The 26,612-nt window shown below is 46.5% G+C and overlaps 1 protein-coding gene across 2 annotated transcripts in view; it reads right to left on the bottom strand.

The window, feature by feature from the left end:
• Nucleotides 1-26,612, bottom strand: part of LOC116452755 (peroxidasin homolog) — a 45,376-nt gene that overhangs the window by 13,832 nt on the left and 4,932 nt on the right. For both annotated transcript variants that reach the window (XM_032127454.1, XM_032127453.1), the window contains exons 2-11: nucleotides 20,342-20,413; nucleotides 12,736-12,807; nucleotides 12,421-12,492; nucleotides 9,320-9,391; nucleotides 7,721-7,792; nucleotides 6,048-6,217; nucleotides 3,882-3,999; nucleotides 2,187-2,356; nucleotides 1,449-1,721; nucleotides 1,167-1,283 (exon numbers count right to left, since the gene is read on the bottom strand). In XM_032127454.1, the coding sequence (XP_031983345.1) occupies nucleotides 1,167-1,283; nucleotides 1,449-1,721; nucleotides 2,187-2,356; nucleotides 3,882-3,999; nucleotides 6,048-6,217; nucleotides 7,721-7,792; nucleotides 9,320-9,391; nucleotides 12,421-12,492; nucleotides 12,736-12,807; nucleotides 20,342-20,413 (1,208 nt within the window). The remainder of the gene's footprint in view (nucleotides 1-1,166; nucleotides 1,284-1,448; nucleotides 1,722-2,186; nucleotides 2,357-3,881; nucleotides 4,000-6,047; nucleotides 6,218-7,720; nucleotides 7,793-9,319; nucleotides 9,392-12,420; nucleotides 12,493-12,735; nucleotides 12,808-20,341; nucleotides 20,414-26,612) is intronic.

Genomic DNA, 26,612 nt, shown 5'->3' with positions numbered 1-26,612 from the left:
ATTTATCCAACCTCTATTTATTCATTCCAAATACCAAAATCCCCCCACGCTGTCAAAAGTGGCTTTGAGATGAGCAATGCTCCACCACTTCCCCTCCTCTTGTCCTGCTTTTAGCATGTGAAAGCGCTGTAAAGCCTGGCTGACTTTTGATTTAGGATTTATGAGTGCAAACCTGGTTGCAGAGCAGTTATGAACCTTACTTCTTGTCATCGTGCTCCTTTCCACATGCCTAAGATACATTTTCTGGGAAGTGGAGGAAAACAGGTTAAAGGAGATGGAGAACATGCTGGCAGAGCAGAATTTCAGCTGGTCCTTCTTAACTCTGTGTCAGGGCCATTGCTGTGGAAGCTGGAACACAATACCCACAAACTCCACAGCATTAAACCATTAATTACGGCTTGTGAAGCATAAGGAAAAGTTGGAGGACCTCTGGGCCAAGCATTATTGGCTCCTGTCCCAGAAAGTGTTGGATGAGATCAGTTCAGTGGAGCCAGCACTAACAATTATTTGAGACTTTTAAAGTTCACCACCACCTGTTGTCCCAAAATCCTTTTTCCTAAGCTAAGAGAAAACTCTGAGGTGTGTCAGTGAATGGTGCCCTTCTGCAATGTGTGTCCCCAATGGCAGCAAATCAAGGACAATGACAGAGAGCTGGCACATGGTGGTACAGCAAAGGGAAGTGGTGGAATCATCATCCCCAAAAGTGCTCAAAAAAAGTGTACATTTGGCATTTAGGGACACAGTTAAGTGGTGAACATGGCAATGTTGGGTTAAAGGTTGGATTTGATGATCTTAGAGGTCTTTTCCCACTCAAACAATTCTGTGATTGATATCCACTGATCTGGAGTGTCCAGACCTTGCCTTTTCAGAGGAGGTGGGAAGCCTCTGCAGGAAGAAGTGTGAGGCTTTCCATGGGTTCCATGCTGATGAAAACCATCACACTCCTACCTTGTGACAGAGATCTAAGAGGCTCCTTCCACAGTGCTTAACACCATCCTTGGTGATCTACAACACACCTCCCCGTGGGACTAGGTCTGTGCTGTTCACAGTTTGTCCTGTGCCACCCCTGCAAGTCACCACGCTGAACCAGCAGCTCAGCTGTTCCCACCCACACCCCGTGGATGATGGCCTGGGAGAGAGAAACCACGAGTCAAGTGAGGCAGTACCTGCCCTTGTCCAGGTAATCACTGGGGGAGGGTGACCCTCAGCAGAGCAGGGGAAATCCACGCTTTGTCCCTCAGTTACTGTCTGATCAGTGGGAATGACGAGAAACCTGGGAGAATCTGGAAGGGAAAGCAGTGACTGAGCAGCAAGAAACACTCAGGCAGCAAACTCGGGGAGTTCATGGGAGCAGAACCAGTCACAAGACTCAAATACACCCCGCTGACCAAACACTGTATCCCAGAAATGTCACAGAATCTTCACAGGACCAGCCTGGGAGCCCTCACCTTGCACTATGATCCTTGCTGTGGCCTGGATGGATCCCTCGGAGTTGCTGGCATTGCAGTTGTACTGCCCCTGGTCCGAGAAGGTGACGTTCTGAATGAAGAGGCCTCCAGAGCTGGTGATTGTGAAACGGGAGTCCTGTGGCAAAGGAGAGCCCGTGCCAAGGGTCCAGCTGATGCGGGGGTGGGGGTGCCCAGAGACCCCACACTCCAGGGTGACACTTTCCCCAATCAGCACTTCAGTGTTCTGTGGCTGGATCACAAAAGTGGGCTTGGCTGGAAGGGAATGAAAGCTTTAGGAACCAGCTCTGCTGCCTGCTCACTGATGGGCAGAAGTTGCTTGGACTCCTCTGCAACCCAGCAACCCACTCTGGTTCTTCCCTGACATCCAAATCCTTGCTCTGAGCAATGCCCCCAGCACCTTCCTACCACCTCCTCACACCCACTCACTCAGTGCTGGAGTATCCCCACGCCCGTGTCCCCTTCACCCTTGTGCTGTAGAATTCATCCCAGACTTCAAACTCCCTCCCCAGTGCTGAACTACCTTCCATCTCTAAGTACCCCTTTTCCCATTCCAGTGGGAACTCCTTAAGTTCAGGCCTCACTTTGCTGACAGCCACTCTGTCCCCCAGCACACCAAGAACACCTTGGCACATACAAAGCTGGGACTGACTCTGATTTAGCTCCACTCCCACCCCCAAGCTCAGCCGGGTCGTCAAGGGATGCACAAAGCTCAATTACATGGGGTGCCAAAATAGCGCAGCACGACTTCCTGTGTCTTGACCTCCCCAGCAATGTTCTTGGCCATGCACTGGTAGACGCCTTTGTCCGACTCCTTGGTGTTCTGGATCATCAAGGTACCATCTTGCAACAGGTTCAGGCGGCTGTCATCTTTCATGTCAATCTTATTACTGAAAAAACAGCCACAAACAGGCAAAATCTGAAAGGAATAAAGGCTGGTGGTTCCCCCTCGAGCTGTTGGGGTTTCTGGGGGCTTTGCTTGCATGGCAGTAAGTTGGTGTTCCATGGAGCTATTCTGAGACTTTGTGAAATTTGCAGCAAGAGTTCTGATTCACAGCACTGAACTGCAGCTCCAGCTCCAGCTTACTCCATGGGTGAGCTGCTTTTTCTCTCCCTACTAATTAGGCAGGACATTTACAGCTCATCAGGAGAGCACTCTGTTCCCATGTCACAGCATCACTGCCATTGTCAGGGCATCCTGGCCCGGAAGGCCTGTTCTTACTCACTGAGTGCAAATTTAACAATGAATTAATATTGTTCTTGTGTGCAGCCATTGCTATTCAAACTCAAGGCTCAAAGGCCTCAGAGGAGCAAAAAGCTCTGAGAAGTCACCATGGGACCCCAACACAGCTTGGACTCCAACCCAGCCCAAGAGCTGTGAAACATCTTCCTTCTTTCTGCAATGACCTGTGACTCCTGGATCCCAGCCCATGGCAGAAGGTCCCAGTGCTGCATCCCATTTGTCCCAGCACGAAGGAATCTTGGATGGCTGCAGATGATTGAAAGGGAAGAAGGGACCTCTCTCCCCCTGGGACAAAGGCTGAACCCACTATGCAATCTAATCTGCTTGCTGGGCATTTGTTTAATTCCCCTGGTGTCTCCTCACTCCAGTCATATCTCATTTGTGGAACATTTATTATCATTACCCTTCTTACAATGCTGTCTTTGGGAGCCTGCCAGCATTTCCCTAACAAAACCTTCCTTCCAAAGGGACTTAACTCAGCCATAAACTTTTGCTCCGGGCTGAAACTCTGCCTGGTGGGGGGTTTGCTGAAGAAGCACACATTGATCATTTTTATTAATAACCAAGCCCTGCTCAGGCTTCACCAGACAAGAAGCTCGTAAAGCAGCAAAGCAGCTTCTCTTCCACAGTGGGCAACTGCCTGAGCACAGAATATTTTATTGTGTAGCATTTCCCAGAACACTCTGGCATCTAGCACATAACCTACACACGAATTTGCAAATTCCACCCTTCAGTGGAGCACAGCGATTTTTCCCTTTGGAAAGAAACCTCATACCTAACACGGTCAGCCTTTAGTGAGAAGCATTTCAGCAGTTAACAAATGGCAAGCATGGTGGCTGAGAGCAACATGAAACACTAATTTTATTTTTTTCCTGATCAAAAGACAATTGCTTTCAGCCTGCAGAGTATGTTTATAGGAAAGTTATAAGCTCTTGGAATCCATTACAAACGCAGATGAAATATTCCAAATGCAGATGAAAACACCACTTGGATTACGTGGTCACCAGAGAATGCTGTTAAAAGGAAGGTAAATATAGCCCATGGGATAACCATTTCTTTTTCCTTCTTTTCTTTAACGTTGTGTGAAACAGCTTTTGTAATTACAGGCAGGCACTGAAGAGCTCAGCGCTTGAAAACCTTTGCCACCCCAGGGCTCCTTGCGTGTGACTTACTTGTTGTGCAGCCAAATAATGGCAGGCTTTGGGTTGCCTTCTGCCCTGCAGGTGAAATAAACTGTGTTTCCCAAGAGCACATCGACGTCGTGGGGTTCTGAGGTTATTCGAGGCCTCTCTGCAAAACACCATTTGAACACAACCCAGTCCAAAGCAGCACAAAACCACCTGCAGCCCAACTGGGGGTATGGTGGGGCACACAACACCCATCCTGCAACACTCATCCTGCAGTGCCCCAAGAAACAGGCACCAGCAGAGCCCTAGGCACCAGCAGCATCTGCTCAGAGCCACCCCAAAACTCACTAACCCCTGCGAATGTCATGAAGGAATAGCATCATTCACCCGAACCCACTAAGAGCCCTGGGGAATAGCTGCTGTTCCTATTCTCAGTATGTTGGGCAGTGGATCAGTTCCCACAGATCTGTCTGTACAGTGGCTTATTACAGAGCTGGTCCCTGTCTCCCCCCAGAGAAGCAAAGAAGTCAGCAGCGTCCTCACTTGGGTTGTTTTTCTGCCCTTGGCAGCCTGCAGCTTCCTGCTCCACCTGAACACAGAGCCAGATCCCTGCAAATCACACCACTTCCCTCCCAACAGGATTTCATTCATTATGTCCTTAATTCATCATCCTGCCCTTCACTGTGTGCTTCACTTTGAGATGTACTCCAGCACCAAGCAAGTTAAACATTGAAAGGATGTGCTAAAATAGGGAGGAATTTATGGACAAGCCCTGGAATGCTTGATCTTGATTCAGCAAAAAGCTTACCCATTTCACAGCCTGCATGCTCACCAGTAATCCAGTAAAACCAGCTGGATTATTCCTAAAATTGAGAACCTATCACTCCCTCCAGTGGAAGGTCAGTATCCTCACTCCCTAGTCCACAAGTTAATGGCTCAGAAAAAATCCCCAAAGGCAAAGCCAGCACAGCCCAAACCCAGCACTGCCCCACAGTACAAAACGCCTCTGGCTCACAGCTGCTCAAAGCCATGGGTTAATGGTACCAGCAGCTTTCAGACTGACTCAGATATCAGCCACCTGCATGGGTAGAGCTTTGTGCTGAACTCTGTATCATTTGTCTTCCCAGCTGGCACACCACCAGAGTGAAAGCCAAATGCCAGCAAAATCTTCCCACCAGGTGCTCTGGCTGATTTGACAGACACCCCACTGTGTGTCCATGCCTAAACCAGAACAAATTTGCACTAACAGCTGTACTGTGGCACTGGGGGTGTGTTGGGAACAGCTTGTTGTGCGGCACAGCCACTCCATGTGTCCCCAGCTGCTTTCCCTAGGCTCTTCCTATCCCCCCTCTGTTGAGGTCACAGACCCATTTGTGCCAGCTCAACTCTTTGCATGGCTGTGCCCGAAATTAAGCTGTGAAATGGTCAAGACTTTTTACAAAAGCAAGCTGAATTCAATGGAGAACTCTTCAAAATCCAGCTGAGCTCACACATTTGGCTCACAGCAGGGCCATGCACAGCTGGACTGGCATATCCAGGAGGGATGCTAACAGCAAGCCTGTGTGAGTGGGAATTTCTCAAACTGACTCTACCAGCAGCGAAGTACCATGGAATTACAGCCAATGCTTGTGCCAACTTCCACTTAAAAATCAGAGTTTTAACTTACCTCCACTTAAAAATCAGAGCTTTGTCTTTTTTCTATGGGAAACAGTTAATTTTAGGATTTTTCAGAACAAAACCAAGTTTAAAATTCTAAATTTAAAGAATAACAGCCTAACAAGAGCCATCAGTTACACCACAGTCAAACAAAGCATACAGCTACACGTCTTCTGTGCTCTCCCACAGGTTTCCAGATGTGTTTCCAGCCACTGCAGCTCTCCCAGTGTTCCCCTTCTGTTCAGCCTAATGTGGGATACTTCCTCTGGTTCCTGGTTTAGCCACTATTGCAGCAGATCCTTTACCAGCCCTACTCTATGCAAAAAGCCAAGACAACACCCACCAGCCAAAACAGAGCTGCCTCCAACACCTCTGGGAATGCCATCTTCCTCCTGCAGCCCCACTGGGATTTTCCCATTTCAGCAGTGAAGGAGGGAGAAATCAGGATGCCAGCAGAGGAAAGAGGGAGGAAAAGGGATGGAGGAAGCAATTCCCAAACCAAAGGCCAGCTCCAGGGCCTGAGGGTGGCCGATGGAGGGGTTTGACCTCGCTCACCACAGTTGAACTCCTGGGCGGTCAAGGTGACAATGGAGCGGCCGTGCAGGTCCCGGGGAGCCTCGCAGGTGGCAGCTGTCTGGATGCTGCCCTGCTCTGCGTATTTCCTCAGCAGCTCTGCCAGCCACAGCAGGTCACAGTCGCAGAACAGGGAGTTGGAGTCCAGCCGCCTGCAAGAGCCAGGAGAAGGCAGCTCAGTGCCCAGCCTCCAACTGCTGTGCTGCCTCCTTCTCCAGGGCACAGGAGGAGAGCAGTCCTCTGGAGTGAAGGGTCGCTTGGGTGGTTTGCCCTGCATTTGATCATATCCCAAGTGAAAATTTGAGATATCTCATTGGCAGGATGGTTAACTAGTAGAAGGGTTTAATTGTAAAACTAGCATTACCATCAACCATTCCAGTTTCAAATAGAAATGATTCAGTTAAACTGGATTATGCATTTTTTGACTAACTGAGACACTGAAATATTGGATTTTACTCTGGGATGGAGATTTCAACCTTTACTGAATTCTGTAAGAACTGCCTCTGTTACAGCTTTTCTCTTTTAGTGCCAAAAAAATCTTCCCCTCGATTTATGTGTGGATGGGATCAGTCCCTTTCTGTAACCAGCTGTGAGGAGTTGCAGCATTTCTGCACAACTGGAAGAACTTTTATTACTGTAACACAAGCCTGAACCACAGCAAATGGAGCTCCAGTGACCTACCAGTGCCCCCAGCCTCTTCCCTACACTGACCTCATTCCTACGAGCAGTGCTATCCGTGAGGATAAATAAGGACTACAGGGGGATTAGTTTGTGCCTCCTTCCCCACTGACAGTTTTACAGTCAATGGGTGGGGGCCATCCGAAAAAAAAAAACAACATGGAAGAAAAGTCTAACACTTTCAGGGTCACATATTTGAGAATGTGAGATTTCACACAGGGCCATGACTGAGTATTTTATAGACACCCCAGCTTTTTCTCTGGCACCTACAGACAGCATTTCACAAGATATTCCCTGTTAAAGAGAAGTGAAGCATTTTACCTGCTTGCAGAAATGACTGAGGGCTGCAGTGAGAAATACATTATTTAATTGTACTTGAAAATCATGGCAGAACACCAAAATTCTTTACTTTTTGCATTTTTTTTCCCCCAAATACATCATAGAACGTATTTCCAGAGATCATAAAACCAAAGCAAGAAAGAAGTAAGCTTAAGAGACAGACAGGTTATATGGGAATAGCACCCTGGGGAATTCCTGCGTGGAAAAAGAATCATGCACCGTGGCATCCTCTGACTAATTTCAATCTAGAAAACAAGCCTTTTCTTTTATGACTATGATTTTTCTTTCCATGTTAGATCCTGATCTACAGACATGTTCAAGGTCATATCCATGACCTGGACTTTCTACATTTTTCAAGGATGTTTTATGGGTTCAAACTGTTGTGAAGACTTTCCAGGAATGTTCATTCCTGTGGCATTATTAACTTGTAAGCTGATTATAATTAGACACCAGAATAAAGAAACTTCTAACTGCTTAAATAAGCTTTCAGGTCCAATCAAAACTGTTTTATAAACTTAGCAGTGGCCTTAGAAGTGCAACAACTAAAAGCATTGCCAACCAGGCACATTCTTCCTCAGGTCCTGCCCATCTGATTGAAGATAAACAAGTCCTCTTTGCAGGCAATGTTTTTTACTTACAGTCGCTTGAGGGATTCCAGTTGAGAGAATATCCCTGGGTGAATCCTGGAAATCTTGTTGTTGTGCAAGAATCTGCAGTGGGAGAAGCCATGCCAAAACATTATTCAGTATTTGCACTGTGAGGATGATAACACCCCAGGTCACCACTCAGTTTAAATGCAAAGGCTGCTCATCAAAATGGAGCTCAGCTTTTAAATTCCGTGTTTGTTTCCATGAGCTGGAGGGATTTCATCCCTTGGTGGGTGTGATGTAATGTGCCAAAGCCGAGAGCGGGTGTGGGCTGGAAACACTGACTCAGGATGTGATGGAACAGGTTTAAACTGGACCCTTGCAGTTTCTTCGCAAAGGGAGGAGAAAGGGCACAAAATCCCCTCAGATTGGACCCACCCTCTGTTTTCTGGGCCTGGGTCAGCTCCAGTTTAGAAGGGACCTTTTCCTTCCCCTGCGCAGATGACGTGACAATTTTACAAAGGCAGCCATTGGAGATAGACAACTCCTGCCTTAAACTCTGTGTAGTTATTAACCCAAATCCGTGAGCAAATCTAATTCAGACAACAGCCACCTAAACTGGGCTTATCTCTGAACAAAACTGAGGCAAATTCTCATTTTCAGAATCTCAGCCCACACATAAAACTCCTCAGCTCTTAAGGAAAAACCCTGATTGCGCTAAAATGTATCAGTGGGGACCAAGACGGGATAACTAACTCCCCATTCCCATAATGGTGGGGGAATTTACTTACATTGGTTACACCAAAAGCTCACAAGAGACCATTGATAAAAGATATGAAGCAATTGATAAAAGATATGAAGCAATTTTAGTAGGTGAATTTTTTGGAGAACACAAAAGCAGCACAGCTCGAGTGCAAATGTCTGCACACACATGTGCACCAGAGTTCAGCCTGGTTGCCCAGCTTGGATGTTGAAAAACCTTCCTTTAAAATTTAAATCCAGAATTTTTGTTGGATCCAATACAGTGACTGAGATCAGCCATGTACTGATCCAGGTCTGAAGTTTCCTAAGGGTGTGGGATCCCACAATTTTATTTCCTTGGCATGTATGGATATAAGGCACATTTCCACACAGCCTAGAGAAGTCTGCTGGTTTCTCCATGGAGTGGGAACCACACATGGACTGTTGTGCTGGTGGCTGCATTACTGCTAGAAGCAATCCTGGGGAGCAGGAGACTCCATTTCCCTACTGCTTTCAAGAAGGATGTGTGTTTTTCTTGTTAGACTTTCTTCTGACTTTATCCCTTTTCCACCCCCTTTTTTTGCTCACTTTGCCCAACAGTGACTAATGTTGCTGACCTTATGCTCAGAGTAAAATTTCACTTGGCTTGACCAGCTGTAGGACTTTCTGCAGATTTACTCCTATTTAGATGGAAACGTGAAGATAACATAAAATGGGAAATTCCCTTCACATCCTCAGTCACCCTCCTACTCGGCAATTATGTAAAACCTCTTTCTTTAAAGAAGCTGCTTTTTTGCGTTTTGAAGACCACACTCTGTGCTACCAAAACTGCTACACTAAATAAAGGGGTTTTCCCCTCCCCCTTCTCCTCACCCTCTTAGTCCCAAGAAATAGCCCATCTTTACTCACAGCCTTTCAAGTTTAGGCAGGTCACTAAAAGTCTCCAGCTCCAGACTTTCCAGGTTGTTGAAATGCAGATACCTGTGATACAGAAATCACACAGAAATCATGCAGACTGCAATTTAAGGGACAGAACATCCCAGATCAATCCACCAGTGCCCCCCAGCTGGTCACACTCATCTCAGGGCAGGTGTTGAGAAGCCAGAATCCACTTTAGTGTCTCCAGTTTCCACATGCAAACACAGTAGCAAACATGGCCTTTCCCTATCCTGTCAATTATTTACTCTCTCTGTAAATAAACTCAAACACAAAAAGAATAAAGGACAGATTTGCTGATTTGCTCTTCCTTGAAGACCAACACCACCATCCCTGTGAACTGTTGCACTGTTAAGAGACAGGAAGAAACTATTGCCCATGGAGAGCCAGCAGCAGCTGCTGCCATCCAAGCACTGTACAGGAATTTTCCCTGCCTTTCTCAGCACACCCCTGGATTGACAGGGAGGGAGAAACAGCCTCACAATAAGGCACTTCTTCCCAGCCTAGGAATTGCAACACTTCTGAGTGGACAATCAGTTTGCTGAGTATTAATTTGAAGAAAAAGGCCCTGAACAACCCAAGAAAACTTTGAAATTGGTCCTTGTTGAAGTGGGACCAAATACAGCCAAAGGTATTTTCCAGCCTGCATTTATCTGTTATTCGAACAGGGGCTCCCAGGATGTGCATCCACCCAGCAAGAGCAGAAGTATCTCCAAATGGCTGGTGTGGGGTTGCTGTGTTCTGTGGAGGGAAGGCACAGCCTCCAAAAACAGGGAAGGCGCAGTCATCTGGAACACTTGGATCCGAATGACACATCAACAGGGACAGCCCAGTTCTTGCTAGCACGGGTTAATGGTTTTAGTTCCACTAAAATCTCAAGTGTGACCTGCCACTACAGAGGCCTGGGGGACCTCCTGCCTGCCCCAGGTCATCCCTTGCCATCAAGAAAAGAAACCTGGTGCCTGCAGAGCAACTCACCACAACACCTGAGCCTCCCTGCTGCCATGAGCTGTGACATTCACCAGCACAACTGACGCATTCCTGACCTTTAGATGGATTTTGTACAGTCCCAAAGTTGCCTAAACTCTTCTCCTTTATTTCACACAGGCATAAATTTCACAGAAGACACAGATTAACCACAGATCTACAAATGTCCATTCTGCTATTGTAGCTGACTGCCTTGAGAAATAATTGCCTAAGCCTCCACATGGCTGTTTGATTTGTAATGGAAGGATTCATGATAAATGGTCCAGTATCAGAGCTCAAACTGGGAGAGGATGACTCAGATTCTGCACTGGAGTGTCACAGTGGGGAAGAGAGGGACATGCTCTAATCAGTCTCAGATGTCTGCTGAGATTGCTTTGGACCTTTAGGAAAGCATCTGATCCTGTCCATCAATTGGGTTCTACTTTTTCTTGAAAAGCTGGCTTGTGGGGGACAGGAAAATGGGGTAGGGTTTGAGCAACGCTAATTCTTTTGGAGCTCAGCCTGTCTGGGATTGAAAACAGATGGGACTTTAGCAGATTGTTTGTTGGTTTTGTGGGTTTGTTGGTTTTGGTTTTTTTTTTTATTCGTGACATCAAGTCTGGAATGCTCACTGCTAAAATATCCCTGTGGGCAGCGTCAGCTCTCTAAGCTCAGCTTAGAGCCCGTTTCAGCTTCCTAAATTTTCTCCCAGGCATCCTTGCTGAGCTGGCTGATGAAAAACCACCTTGTACACAAGCTTGGTGGCACACCTATTGTTAGGATTGCCTGAAACTTCCAGTTGTGCTCTGTCCTCTTGTGCTCTCTGTCCTCCTTCTGTCAACCTGGAGAACAAGCTGGATCCTATTCCTTTTACAGCAAAACTCTTGGTTACATTCCAGCCCTATAAATGCTGTGGCTGGGAACAATTCAGGGATTAGACCAGTTTCACCTTTGATCCCTGTTCTCTGATGATGCAAGTAATTCCTGCATTTCAATTATTTAGGAAGAATAAATCATTAGGAAGAAATTCTTCCCTGTGAGGGTGTTGAGAGCCTGGTACAGGTTTCCCAGAGAAGCTGTGGCTGCCCCATCCCAGGCCAGGTTGGACTGGGCTGGGAGCAGCCTGGCTTTGTGGGAGGTGTCCCTGCCAATGGCAAGGGGTTGGAATAAAAGGAGCTCTAAGATCCCTTCCAAGCCAAACCATTCCATGTATCTACGATTCAAATATACAAGCTCACACTCTCTCCACCAGTCCCAAGCAAGAAAAATCCAATCGCAGTTTAGGAAGAGCCAAGTCTAGGGAGCCTTGTGCCAGATTTTAATACAAGTTTGCCCACTCACCTCAAGCACGGAGCACTAAGAGCCAAAAAACAAAACTTCTTTGAATAAACAGCAGAGTTTTGCCATACACAGAAGGGGAGCAAGTGGGGACTGCTGGAGTGTCACTGTGATGGACTCCAGCTGCCAGGGAAACACACGAGGCTCCCTTCATCCCAGATCCAGCACAGAGTGCCAGGCAGCTTGAGGGAAGGTCATTACTGTGTTGGTTTGGATCCATCATCTTCCCCCACTGCAATTTCTAGATGCTTTGCAGCATGGGAGCTCCACCATTCTGGTAGCTCCCAGGAATAGTCAGCTGCCCCAGCTCCCAGCTCATACTTCATCCATTCATTCCCAGCAGAGCTTTGGATGAGAGAGAAACTCAACAGCACCCTCTGTTTAAGTAAAGGACCAGATCTGACTCTCTGCTTGAGGAATCCCCAGACACAAACCCAGCAGAGCAGCTGCCTTCTGCTTCCAGCCATCCTGCAGACCCCTCTCTCCTCCCATCATAAGGTCCTTGCAAATCAAGGCCATCAGAAGCACAGCAGGGTTCTTCCTATGCTCCAGATGTTTAGGGGCAGGAGAAAACATGCGGAACATCCGTAGGAAGTTCGGTATTACCTAACCAAATCCAATACTCAGACCAGCTGTTTTCAAATGAACCCAGGGTAGTCTGGCAAATCTGGATGACAAGAGAGCACAAGCTTCATCCTACCCCTCGCTAAGTTCCTGCTGCTCTCTGAGCCTGGGAACACAGCACACAAACAAGGCTCATCTGTACTTACAGCTGCTCCAGGGAACGGAGCCCATGGAAGGCATGTTGCTGGATGCTCTGAATTTCATTTTTATAAAGGTAGCTTTCAAAAGGAGAGAAAAGAAACAGCATTAGGCCAACTGATCAGCAGTTGTGTTCTAGAAAGTCACAGGAAACAGCAGTGACCCTCAACCCAAAGCAGAACTTGCTGCCTGGACTCAAGAGCCGTGTTTTATACCTCTGACACTGAACTCCAAACACAGAAAATACATCCTTGACTGGCAAACATGAAAAGTGGGTTGTTAGATCTTAAAGAGGTTAAGAAATTAATGAGCTACCAACTCACAGGTATTTCAGGTTGTCCAGACCTTCAAAGGATCTTCTCACAATTTGTTTTATCTGGTTATTGTTCAGCAGCCTGTTCAAATCAAGAAAGAAAAATGCAGCTGGTGAAATCATCACATGTGAGATTTGTAGCACGTCTGTTCTTGGACGCCCACTGAAAAATCCTGAGCTCAGGTGTCACAGAATTTAAGATTTAACAGGGTTGGAAAGTCAAAGTTTGGGTACTCACACCAGCCAGGTCAATGCGAGCTGCCAAGTGCTTGCAGTGTTCAAAGAATTTTCCTTACCTTTTGCCACAGTTTTCACCCCAAATTGACAATTTTGTCCAGGAAAGGGATGAGGGAAAGGGACCCACAAAGACAGAAGTGTAGAGGAGTGAGGTATTAAACCATTGCTGCCACTCTTGTACAGCCACGATGGGTTTTGGAGGTGCCTGGTTGTGTTCAACAAGTGAGCAGGGCAGTGTAGAGCCAGTTTTTAAAAGAACAAATGCAGTTTTAAACACCAGTTCTCAGCAGAGTTATAGGAGCTATAAAATGGTGATGGCTTTGCTCTAACCACTTTGTAACCGATACCTGCAAATGAGAAAGAAATAAATTCAACTTTGACTCCTGAGGCTGCTCAGAGACAGCCTCTTTCGGTCTAGGGAGCCTTGTGCCAGATTTCAATACAAAACCTCTGCACCACATGGCACTGGGAAGCCGTGTGTACCCTGTGTGTGCAGTTGCCATGACTGTGCATGCAGATGGTGGCCAGTGCCAGTGACCAGAAACAGCCCAGCCCTGTAAGAACCACAGTGTGCAGCAGTGTAACCACACAGCTGAGCCCTGCAGAACACTCTCCTGCAGCCCCTGCCAAGCCCAACACCAAGAAGACACGATGAATCACTTATAAATAGCTCTGTAATACACAAAGTTTAGCTGTTCATCGTGGCTGCCTGGCCATGCTCCCGCGGGTCTCTCGCTGCGGCGTCCCACTGATGTTCAGATCTGGCAAAGCTCAGAGCTGGTGGAGCTTTTAGAGTTGAATAGCCCAGAGCAAAGATTTCACCAGCCACACTAATTTTTAAAATTCCTAAATGGAGCTGTGGGCAGAGAGGGAGTCGGTGACTGTGTACTGCAAAGATTTATTTTTCTGGTGTTATAGGAAAAACAGCAATTCCCAGTGCAAGCAGCCAGACCTTACAACGCTGGTTCACATTCAATACATGCACAGGATGTGCATTTCACAAACTGATTTTTGCCATTGCGCTGCTCCTCAGGAACAATCTGCCACCAGGCAGCAGGTGAGAAGACAGTTCAGCACATTCCCCGCAGTAAAACCCAATCTTCTGCCCCACTTTTCTGGAGAAGAAGGAGCAGCCAGCCTCTGGCATTATGAGCCAATGTCACTTCCTGAGGAAAAACAGTTTGTGCAGGTAAAGGATGGAGAGAAAAGACAAAGAGATGGGGAGAAATGGTAAAAAACTTGTGGGAAAAGAAGATGAAGGTAAAATCAAACACCTCAGGGATGACAGGAGAGATAAAAGATGTCAGAAGCACACACGTGGGATGGCAGCTTCACAAGTTGTCTCCAGGCACCTGAGTCACACCAGCTTTCCACCAGCTTGTTCTCAGGTGGAGAATTACACAGAGAGTCAAAAACAGCATATGAGAAACTTAAGAGCAAACAACTTTGTAAGTCAGGTAATAAGGGGCTGAGAAAAACCTCATTCTCCTTGTTTTGACTATCCTCTCTGGATTAGCTGCCCTGATACCATGGATGTGGGTGCCACTGCCAGACCGCACATCACCAGGGCTGGCACAGGCAGCCTGGAGAGGTTAAGGCAGTGCTGCTGCAAAGCTCCAGCACAGCTGGAAGCAATGGCTCCATACACACAGCTGAGGTCAAACAGCCCGAGCTCACTCATAAGGATGCAAAAGTGATGTCAAGTCCTTGGAACACACGATCCTGCTTTGACAGCCAGCTATGCTGAGTGGAAACACAGCATCTGAGCATCAACCCAAAAGTTGGTTTGATGACTGAACACCCAAGGGCTGGAAATAACTGCCTGAGAGCAGTGTGGGAGAGGGCTTTTGTCTATTTACCCACAGGACAAAGACAACACAGGCACCAGCAGTGCTTCCCTCCCTGCCCCTATCAACTTTCATCTCTGGCCAGAGCACAACCAAGGCAGCTTGTTCTCTGTTATCTGATCCTTGGCCACACTTCTGAGCACACAAAGGGCTGACAGACGGGTGCCAGCATCGATGTCATTCCCATGGATGTGAGCACCTGTCACACAACTGGCATTGGCCATTTGCCTCCCAGGGGACAGGTGACAGTGACCAGGTGAGCAGGGTCATACCAACAGCCTGAGCAGCCCCACGCAGCACCACGGGCTGGAGCCCCTCACTGATTGTTATCTTTAATGCTCAGAGTTCAGACCAGGACTGATCTCCACTGGGATTTCAAACTGCATTATGTTGTCTGGCTGTGTTTTGGGGCTATTTAAAAGCATTATCCCAGTCTGTTTTGTTGTCTTGGCTATTTTGTACAGTTCAAGGGAGTGTAATCACTGACCCAGCCAAATAAGATGAATCCTGGAAGTTCAGATGGCAAGCAGCACACAGGGCTCTTATCTCATCGTCTGATACTTAAAAATTTGTTCATTGCCTGATTTAAGAATAAAAACTGCATGGAAGAAGCCATCTCTGCTTCCTGTCTCAGAATTCCCCATTGTAATGGAAGAATAAGTCCTGGAAAACATTTGAGAGTGAGATAATTGATGAAGTCCCTAACAGTCCACTTAATCCAAAATGCTGCTTTCAGAGAAATCCATGGATAAGGCAGCACATGTGGCTCCTAGAAAGACTTTGGATAGTTCCTGCACAGCTGTCTGCTCCTTGACTCCTGTGCAATTCACTCAGGCAGAGAAGTGGGCAAAATCCTGGCATGGCCTGGGCCTATCAGTCCCAGCTGCCATCCATAGCAAAAATGCCCAAATTCCTGCTGCCCTTAAAGGGCTGAAAGCTGAGATCCCAGATCTGCCGGGAATAGGTGCTCTGGCAGACAGAGGCTGGAAAGATCATTATCACTATCATTATCTTAAGCACACCCTGTAGCTAAACAGGCTAAATTAAAAGTATCAGAAGCACATTTCCTAGCAAAAGGATGGGACATTCCCTTTCATGCCAGACAGTGAATTGGACTCCAAATGAGCAGGAGAACTCAATCCCACAGATTTTATTCCTGCAAAACTCTTCTGGGACGTTTGAGATATACAAGCACCATGAGATCTGGCCCAGATTCACCAAGAGAACGTTTCATATTCAGTTTCCTTTAGGTTTTATGTCCTGACTGCCTCTCCCTTCTCCTTCCCCACCCGCTCCCCAGGTTGCCAGGCACAGGCTTAAGTTGCATTAAATGAGTGGTTTTCTGTTTTGAAGAATGTATTAAATGATGTGACAGTACAGAATTCAGACTCAAACCATGCTCTCTTTGCTCTTTTCATTTGACAAACCACATGCTACAGTCATTGTGAAAAAACAGCTATTTTTTTCCTCACACCACTAATAGAAATCATCACGTAGTGTATTTAGAGGGGGAGAAAAAGTGAGTTTTATGTTCAACCACTCATTCTCCCTTGTTGACAGAATGATCTGGAATATCCATTTCCCATATTAAAGGGAGAAACTCCTATTCTGAGATCCAAGCAGGCTCTGACATCCCCTCCTTTCTGGCAGGAACACATTCTGTCAAGAGTTACTAGAGGGTAAAAGACAGAAACTCCACGCTACTGCTGTTGTTTGCCCTGAGATCCTTCACAAGCAGCACCTGAAGCAGAGCTGCAGGGCTCAGCAGAAGTGCTTTTGCTCTCTCCTAAGCAGGAAGAGAAATATGATGTGAGCAGTGACGGGGCAAAGGGCCAGGCAGAGGCACATGCAATGTGGTCTCCACAGAGCCGCTGTTCCCTAGGGTGCTCTTGTCTCAGGAGGACAAAATGCAGACTGGAGATGTTAAGAAACCTTGGTCCCTGGGTTGGACATTTCTGTGGATGGTGCTGGAGAGACGCAAGGAGCAGCAACCCTTTGGCTGTGGTTTGAAAATACAGCAATGAACCAACTGGGCTGACCAGGCAGCGCTGACTCCTGTGGGAACATGTAAGGAGAGGCCTCACAGGGGTGTCATCATCCATCCCCACCCAAAAATGACCTAAAGGAGCAAAAACTGGGAAGCAGCGAGAGGCTGTGCCTCACCATGGGCTCACAGAGTTTCCTCTCTCTCCCACAGCCCAGCAGCTGCTCTGAGCTAATGTTGGCTTCAGCCATGCAGCAAGTGATGGCAAACTGCAGCAAAACAGCTGTCCTGGAGCTGAGGGGGTTTTGTGGATGGCATACATGAAGGTTTTTTTGCCTCACTCTCCCTGTTACCCTATTTTTTTTTTTTTTTTTTGTACCAAGGGGACATATTAAGAGTTTAAAAATACACACCACATCTGCACAGATGGGAACAGAGCAGAGCCAGTAGGAAGGGACGAGGAAATCTTACAACTGTCTAAGATGTTTAGCCCAAGAGAACTTCTCCAATGGCACACAGCCAACACAGAAGCTCCCAGTGGTGCAGGATTTGGGATACTGCTCCTTACCTGTGGTGCTGTACCAGGAGTCCCCAGCTGGAAGCAAACAGTGACTGTGTCTCTTCCACAAACAGGGCTCCTGTTTTTAATGCTAAAGTAGTGCTCTGTGATTTATCAAATCTCCCACACCAGAGGAAAGCAGAGAGGAGCCAGGGGAGGGTTTGAACTGTTGAACAGCCCCACTGGACATCCACACAGGCTCCTCTCCTATCAACCCATTTCCCTGCATCCAACACAGGCTACAAAGGTTTCCTTTTCAGGGTGGTTTATAAACTGTCAAACTTGGATACAGAACAGCCACCCTGCCCTAAAGGAGATGGAGAACAGAAGCTTCACCAGAATCTGTTGCTCTTTCTCTGCCATTAGTGGAAAAAGCTCTTTAAAAAACATTTATTTGCTTATGGAAGATTTATTTAAACTCAATGGCAGAAAGCTGCAAGCTCAGAGGTCTGCACGTGGAACCCGGACTATTCTATCCTCCAAACCTCTCACTTCAAATTTTCTGGACAAATTTTCCCAGGAAGTTTCTCAGGGATTTGAAAGGATTCATTCTCTTTATCACTTGAAAAGCTATCCAAGTCCTTGGGCAAAATTTACCATCTAAGAAACATCAGCAAATTCTTCAGCTCTTGTCAGTTTTGATGTGGGAATTGGACAAACCAAAGTTCCTGGAGAGAAATTTGCTTCAGGAGTGTGAGGTCCAATGTTCCCTCAGTCAGCTATCAAGCTCCTCAGCCGTGGGAATTAACTACTACAAGTGTGAGAATAACTGAGTGTTCCAGTTTGCTGGCCAGACCAGGAAATAAAACTAAGCATCAGAAGTACTATCTAAACAAAGGTTTCCTTGGCAAATCAGGTTGATTTTCAGAACTCAATTATAAAAATGCAGTATTTTTCAGAGCAGCGTTTCACCTAGTCCAGTATTCCAGCTCTGACAATGGCCATAGGACACTGTTTAGGGAAAGCAGGAGTGTCTGCCCAGCACCTGTGAAAATGCATTGTTCTTACTGGCCTGGCATCCCAAATCATGAGATCAGGGATGGCAGGGGGTACATTCATGCCTATTCCTTCTGGTACTGCTCATGGACTTGCTGTCCTTGAGGTCTCTGTCCAGGAGAGTATAGAGACAGAAAGGAAAAGGAACTGCAGAAATTCATGGAGCACAAACAGGTGTTAGAGAGAGACAGGTCCTTTCCCCCCCAGCCAGGCTCTATCTGTATCTACCCCTATGCAGAGTGGAGGAGTCAGAAAGACAAAAGCAAAAGTCCTGCACAGGTCAGAGACCTGGACAGTCCAAGGTGCTGGCAGGGCAGGAATTAGGACCCCTTACAAAGCTTGGCAGGCTGGGTGGAGCATCTGTCCCAGGAAGCCCTGCCAGCATCCTCATTTTCCCCAGAGCTCGGCTGTAAACTCGCCTGGTGGTCCTGGGAGCTGCTGCCAAACATCTGCCTGCATCACACAGAGATGACATCATCTGAAACCCTTTGTTTCCTTGACTCAGGAGAGCTCCAGGGGTGGAAGAGCAGGGCTGGAGATCAAGAGGCCTCAGCAGAGCTTTGTGATAAGGCAAAACCCTACGGACTTGGACTCTATTATCTCTCTAGATATTTTTTTCTCATTTCTCGCTGTATCTGACCCTATCTCAAATGACAGACATCCATCCAAAGCATCCTTTCTTCCTTATTATTTTTGGCAATTAAGTACCACATGGTGCAGTTTGTGAGACTAACCTGGGCTGTTCTGGATGAATAGCATCAGTGGCAGTAAAGTTTTTGACCAGCCCACTCCATGACCACTTGTCCTGGGCCACAGCCAAGGTACTCTGGAGCATCCTGCAGTCATGGCTTGGCCACTCAGCCCCACACACAGAGTGGAACAATCTTTGGCAAATGCTGGTTTTTCAAAGATAACACTTGAGCAGGTCTCTATAATAAAGTCCTGCTGTAATCCTACTTTTCCTGCAACTGCTTGGAGCTGACTGAATGCCTTATTGCCCAGGCTTGCCTTCCTTCAGCTCTGCCACCTTCACAGGATCAGGGACTTCAGATCGCTCAAGGCCAGACAATAAAAACCAGCCTGAACTTTCTGTTGCCATTTGGGATCATGAATGTGTGAATACCTGTCAGGTTCCCAAAGGAGCTGCTTTGCCTCGCTGAGGAATTCCGGCTTGGACCTGGAAATCCTACGGCTGTTAGCACCATGTCACAACTCAAATAATTAGATCTGAGTCTCAACAGCCCAGCTACATCCAGCACAGTGCTGTGCTGACACAGCTTCTGGTTCTGATTTGGGAGCTGGTGTGTTTTCAGCTCCTTGGCTACGGGGTGCAGATGCACTCAGATCTGTCTCCAAACCCTCAGCCCTGCAGCAGCCAGAAGAAGCAGAGGTTCCCAGGATTTCCTTTGGGAAGAGTGAAAAGCTGGTTAGTGGAGCAGTGTGTACAGTGATGTGAGAGTATCAACATACAGGGATACAAGGCTGGAGGGGCAGCTTTCTACCCCCATTTCTACCTGGAGCAGGGCAGCTGTAGGCACCTCTTTTAGGGCAAGGCATAGGGGCAAGATGGCATTTGAAGGATGCTCAGTCAAACTCATGTAGAGCAACTGACGTGGTTCATTCATTAGAGGAGACCATGGAAAGGAAGAAGATTTTAATTCATCCCTGCACTGTCTTGATCCCAGGTGAGAAATGCTTTCATGGGCTGTTCCCAGGCCATACCTGCTCAAACACCCTCAGTCTGTGCTAGAATTCACCATATTTTATTTTTGAACACAGAGGTTAAATGTGAAAAATGAAAGTTATTAAACACCACATTTAAATAAAAACAGGTAAGAAACATGATCCACGGTGGAACAGAGGGAATTTTAAAGCTTTGGCTGGATATGCACAACTTGACTGAAATAACTCAAAGCCCAAGGCCACCTTTAAGCCATTTTAGGGGACAGTACTAACACAAGTAATAAATGGATATCCTCAGAGTGCAACTTACAGTGTGTTGAGGTTCTTCAGTCTTCTGAAGGCTCCAGGTTGTATCTCCTTGATGTGGTTGAAGCGTAAATCTCTAAAAGCAGAGGATATAAACAAGCCATTAGACCAGTGAAGGGAGTGGAGGAGTGGGGACAATGGCTGGGGTCTGCCCTGCAAAGTCAGCCAACAGCTGGGACAAGCCTCCACTGAGAAAATTCTTTATTCTAATTCCACAGAAAACTAAGCTCTAAAAGGTCTCAAGGGATCATTCCCATAAGCACTAGAAAAAAGTCTGCATCAAAACCCCCCATGTGCAATTACTCTTGCATCTCATCCTGATTTGTAGAGCAACACCCATCATCACGTGGACCCATAATTTAGCTCCCTACCAAAACCATCTGTGCCCTAAAATGGTTAAATCTGCTCAAATAACCTCATATAATAAGCATTTCCCATTTTGCTCTGCAATGCTCCAAGACTTACAACAGCTTATCGCTGCCTGCATTTCAAATTTGTGCCAACTTCAATTAGAATTACTGGAGCCATGGGGATTCTGGCAAATTTCAAGGGCTGCCCATGGAACTACATCAGCTTGGAACCCAAAAATATGGGGTTTGGATTGCTAATGGGATAATAAAACAAGAGCTAAGTGGTTTAACCTGGTTAACCAAGGAGAAACACTTCTATAGAGAACGTGCATTGATTTGGCACCTTGCGTGGTCCAGTGTATTGTAACAAACCACAAAAGGCTGACAAACGGGGATTGCTGCAGGTTTCTGTCCAAAGCACACAATTAAGTGGTTTTTTTTTCTCCTGCACTGCTTGATCTATCACATTTAGGGAATACACAGCTAATTTTCAGTTTAAGGCAGCTTTTTAAGGGCATTTGCTTTAAGAGGAAAAAGCACAGGTTGCCCATTCTGGTGGTAAAAAGTCACACTTGGACGCAGAGTTTAAACCAAGGATTCTACAAATAGCTGCATGTTCAACACTTGGTTTTAGACAGGTATCAACAAGAATTCCAGCATTTATAAAACTCAAATTAGAAAAAGGTGCAGTCATTGCAGGTAACCCCAAACTGGCAGTGAGGACCCAAGGGGGATGAAACAGCTTGGAGCAAGTACTCAGGAAGAGGGTGCACAAGGAGTAAAGCTGATTTTATTTTAAGACCATGGAATCATAGAATAGTTTGGGTTGGACAGGACTTTAAAATTCATTTCATTACAACCCCCTGCCATGGGCAGGGACACCTTCCACTACCCCAGATTGCTCCAAGCCCCATCCAACCTGGCCTTGAACACTTCCAGGGATCCAGGGGCAGCCACTGCTCCTCTGGGCACCCTGTGCCAGGGCCTCAGCACCCTCTGAGTAAAAAATTCTGCTTAATACCTAATCTAAACCTGACTTCTTTCAGTTTAAAACCTTTGTCCCAAGATGTAGTGTTTCTTTAGGTTAACAGTTTGCAAAATGTAGTTTTTTTATGCGAAAAGATTAATAATAAATTTTCTTACATTTTAGGCAGAAAATGAAAGGCAGTTTTACTTAAATTATACTGAAATATCAAATCTCTGCCTTGTTAGCCCTTTGTTATCACTGGATGCAACAGCACACGGGCCCGTGGAATTTGTTTTTTTCTGTTGCACTTTTTTCCTTTAACTTTTCCACTTCAACCAAAGGATTCAGAAGTCTAATATAGAAAGAAATCTTTCCCCTCTCTTAGTGGTAAATATTGCACAGAGAAGAATTAGAGGGCAGAAAGAAACACAGCTTCACAATATTTAAAAAAACACAAGACTTCTAATTGTAATTCACCTTCTCTGTCCACGGCAAACTGCGGCCCCAAAGGATCACCCTTTGGAATTTCAGTTTTTAACAGAAACTTCACCTCTGACATTTTCAAGTGTGTTTGGCTTAACTTGCATTGCTTCAGATGTGCATTTCTTGCCCTTCTTCTCGGAGGGAGTTCCGTGTCCTTCTTCCCCAACAATGTGAGTTTGAGGGCATCCTTATGGATTTTTCAAGGCAATGGCTGTCACCATGAAGCCAAACACAATTAAATGTTGGCAACAGTGATAGCACAACATGCTGCCTGTTTTCCACGGCCTCATTAAAAGGAAACGAGGAAAGACTAGACCAGGAGAAAAGGTGAAGAAATGCAAACTTGATTTATATCCTGCCATGCACAGACACCAACTCTGCTGCCCCAGGGGGTTGTAAAGGGCCCTGTAATTAGTCCCGGCAGCTGGCTGCAGGTAATAGGGGACATTACAAATACGTGGGAGGAACACACAGGGGTCAGGGCTGGAGCTGGTGATGCTCAAGGAAGGCAGCAGGGAGCAGGCAGTGAAGTGTAAAATCCAACTTCGGGTCACTGGCTGAAGGTGGGGACAAAAAGCCTCTGAGTATTTTAATGAACAAAGACAATGCAATCCTTCACAGCCCAGCATTCACACAGAGGCACTGGGCTTCCACGGCTGAAACAAAGCCAAAGCCAGGACTCAGGTGATAGAAAACACCTCTGAAAACACAGGGGAAAATAAACCACAAGCTCCACCGATCCCAGGGCTGTTTTTTTCGGTCACCTGACAAAAAGGACTCCTTGGAAACAGTGCTGTGGAAGTTTGCACATGGCCTTGAGCCCTCTAAGCAAGTCTGAGCTCCCCAGTGGTGACTTGTTCACCTGGGAGAGAAACAAAGCACAGCTGGGAGGCAGAGCCTGGCAGGAGTGACCCCGTGTCACCAGCAGAGCTCTCAGGGCTGTCCCCTGGCTGCTCCACCTCTCTGTGGTGCTCCTGCTCTGAGCAGCACAGGGGTGGAGATGCCTCCTGACAGTTCCTGCTGCTGAATGAGCAGTGCAGGGCTGGGTTCATGCAGGAGCTTTTAGAATCATAGAACAGAACTGGTCTGGGCTGAAAGGGACCTCGAAGTTCATCTTGCCATGGGCAGGGACACATTCCGCTAGACCAGGTTGCTCCAAGCCCCATCCAACCTAGCCTTGAACACTTCCAGAGATGGGGCAGCCCCAGCTTCTCTGGACAACCTGTTCTTTTTAAACTACACCACCCCCAAGGAGCATGTAATAAAACTTAGCTCATTATTTTAATGAAATAATTAAATTTTTCTTCTGTTTTCTGTTCCAGTAAGACCTTTAGATGATTCTCTAGAGCCCAGCTATCTTTAAATCCTTTGCAAAGTTCTTTTTGGATTGTTCACCATCACAAAGGCAACAGCTTTCCCCACAGACAAAAATGGAACTGAAACACTGCATCTCTTCTCTGAGCACTTCATTTCAAGAAATGATGTGAAATAACTGGAGAGAATCCAAAGGAAAGCAATAGGAAAGATCTGAAGTCTAGAAAACATGACAATGAAAAGAACTGAAATTGCTTATTTAGCAATAGATACAATAACTATGTCAGGAAATTGCTACAAATAGAAAGGGCAAATGGTCACTGGCTAAAACTGCAGGTTCAGGGGATTTTTCAAATATCGCAATTAGCAAGGCTCATAAACCACCCAGTGGACTGCAGATGAGACAGGCATTAGCCACACACGGTTTAGGTAGGTGGATCCAGCCTTGGAGGCAAAGGATGGAGCAGGCTATTCTGCTCCCTGTACCCCAGACAGCATTAAAAGTACCAATGTGGAGGTCCCTGCACAGCAAAGAAAGTCCCTGGGCATGCAGAGGAGCCTACATATTCCTCTTTACCATATAAAAACCCCAATACTTTGGCTCATCCTTAGTGTTTTTACTCCAGACCTTGCCTTAGCCTAAAGCATCGCTGGCAATGAAGGGCTGCACTGGGAATTCCCTGGCTTGCATGTGTTTGATTGAGAACATTCCCTACAGAGTTTGTCTCCTCTCACACAGAAACTCTTGTTCCTCTTTATTCCCAGGGCCCTCACTCTGGAAATTTAAGTTTCTTTTCAGAAATAAATGTGGTTTTTACAGGGACCCACCACGGAGCTGCTCCCAGGGCAGCTGCTCCCAGCTGCCCTGTGCCCCAGCAGCTGGGTTCCCTCCCTCCTGCCCACTTCTTTCCACCCGGGAATTTGAAAAATGGGGGGAAAAAATAATCCCTTGTGATTTAAATCTCCCCCATGATTTCAAGACCAGCAGTCTGGGACTACAAATGACCTTCCCACAAGGAACAGCTGCTGCTAAAGGATTCTGGATCCTCTTCTACCTTCACACAGAGTGGAGGCCTGGGACAGCAGCATCACCCAACACGGATCCCTCTGGACAACATCAGCTTGACTGGCTCAGCTGAAAATCTCACCAAACCCTCCTGCCCAAGCTGACAGGAAAGTGATCTGGAATACGTGGACAATCCGGGATCTGCTGTGAAGTAAGCCACCTTTTCTGAATTTGGGAACTATTAACAGAGGCTACAAAGAATGCCAGAATTTGCAAATGGATGGGGAAATGGGTCTTTACAGAATGACACTCAATCTGTCTGAGCCTCTCAGCTGCTATCAGAACAATCATCCCTGCAAGCCTTGTGTTAAATAATTATCAGTGATTAGCATATAAAGCAATCAATGGCTTTTACAAGAAACTTCCACTTCTGTTTAATCTATTTAGGTTTTCACAGACTCATGTATTACTATGTTAACTAAGCAGATAATTAGCTACAAGAGGCATTTTACTGCAGCTCCATGGAAATTACGGGGTTTGTAGAAGAATCCTTTGTGTGCACAGCAGTGATGCTGACAGTTCTGCCCAGAACTGGTTGGAAAGTGGCAGCCACACAATCATTACCAACAATGACACCCAGAGTAAAGGTGCTTTTACAGAGAAGATGTTGAAGTTCCTCCCAGTGTTTCCAGTGAAGAAAGGGCATGAAAGACATCCTAAACATATTCTAAAAATATCTTATAAGTCAAGTTTCCCATATACAAGAAGAGCCAGGACACTTATCAGAAAGAAGCTGTTCCTTACACTTATCTGCACAACATCAGTCAGCTCTGCAGGTTCCCCAGTCCTGCCAAACCACTCCAGTCCTGGCAGGAAGGGAAAGCTGCCTTGCTGAGATGGAAATGAAGTCTTCCAGACTCACTGTCATCAGCTCCCCAACTCAGGAATGTCCCTGTCCCACACGAGTCCCCAGATGGCTTTAATAAATGACAGCCTTCATCCCAGAACCCCTACATGGACAGCTGACCCCTGCCAGCACTGCAAGGCAGATGAGGAGACCATGGGGAGGCTCAGGGCTGGGGATCTTCCAAGTCCTGGTTACCAGCTTAATACATCAAGATCTGACTGTTCAAAGAGTGAAGAGGAAGGAAGATATGTTGAACATGGAGATACAAGGAAATGAAATGATGGGATCATGGCTGAAACAGTGGAGAACAAGCAGCTGCAGGGAGCCTCACTCAGCAGAACAGGCTGCAGTTCACTGTTGCATTGCCACACCACTTATTCTGAAGTTCTAGGAACACTAGATTTTAATTAAGAAGTTACCAAAGGCATTCCTGAACCCAGCTTTTTAAGATTCAACTCGCACAAACAGGAGTCAGATTTTCAAAAGGGCTCCCTCTGCGTCAGCTAGGGCAGGAATTTGACCATAATCCAGCAGCCAGTGTACCAAGCTGGTTTGATCCCACTTTTTCTGTGCATGTAAACTGGAGGGAATGCTATGCCTGAGAGGCCAGTGCCAGGGCAGGAGGGATCTGCTGGTGCCTCATTCCGGGTGGAATCATTTCAAATGCCACCTGGCATCCCTTTAGCTCTTTCCAGGAAGGGGAGCAACAAGGAACACCTCCAAAACATAGTTTTGGTCCTAAACACATATTTAAGTAGGGAGATTACATAAAAAGATGCTGAATTCAGCAATGTTTGAGCTACTATGTATTAGAAAGGGATGAAGATTAAGGTCTGATCCCACTCAAACCAGCTGAGTCTATTCTTGGGCATTCATGGCAGCAAGGACTCTTTTAACCTGATGCATAATTCCTTTGCACCAACTACCCAAGGTATTGCCTGCATCAAAGGAAGACAATTTTTCCCTCCTCCTGAAGTGTGTTCTGATCCTGATTCAGAGGAAGTAAAATCAACACTTGAATATTGGGTCTTGTGTAGCTTAAGTGTCAGTCTTTCACTTTTTTTAAGAGCATGATCGTTAAAGTTTTTACACACAATACACACACATTCTTTCACCAAAAAATACTGACTTCTCCTTAAAGAGCACAGGAAAAAGTCCTGGTATCCCTATGGGGAGAGGGATGTGGTGAGTGCAACAAAAATACAAATATTCAAGTGTGAACCAGCTGCTGAAGCACTGGGGAGTTCA

This window comes from Corvus moneduloides, chromosome 17 (genome assembly GCF_009650955.1).
Source record: "Corvus moneduloides isolate bCorMon1 chromosome 17, bCorMon1.pri, whole genome shotgun sequence".
NCBI classification, from domain to species: Eukaryota; Metazoa; Chordata; class Aves; order Passeriformes; family Corvidae; genus Corvus; species Corvus moneduloides.
This window is presented reverse-complemented; position numbering and strand designations above follow the sequence as displayed.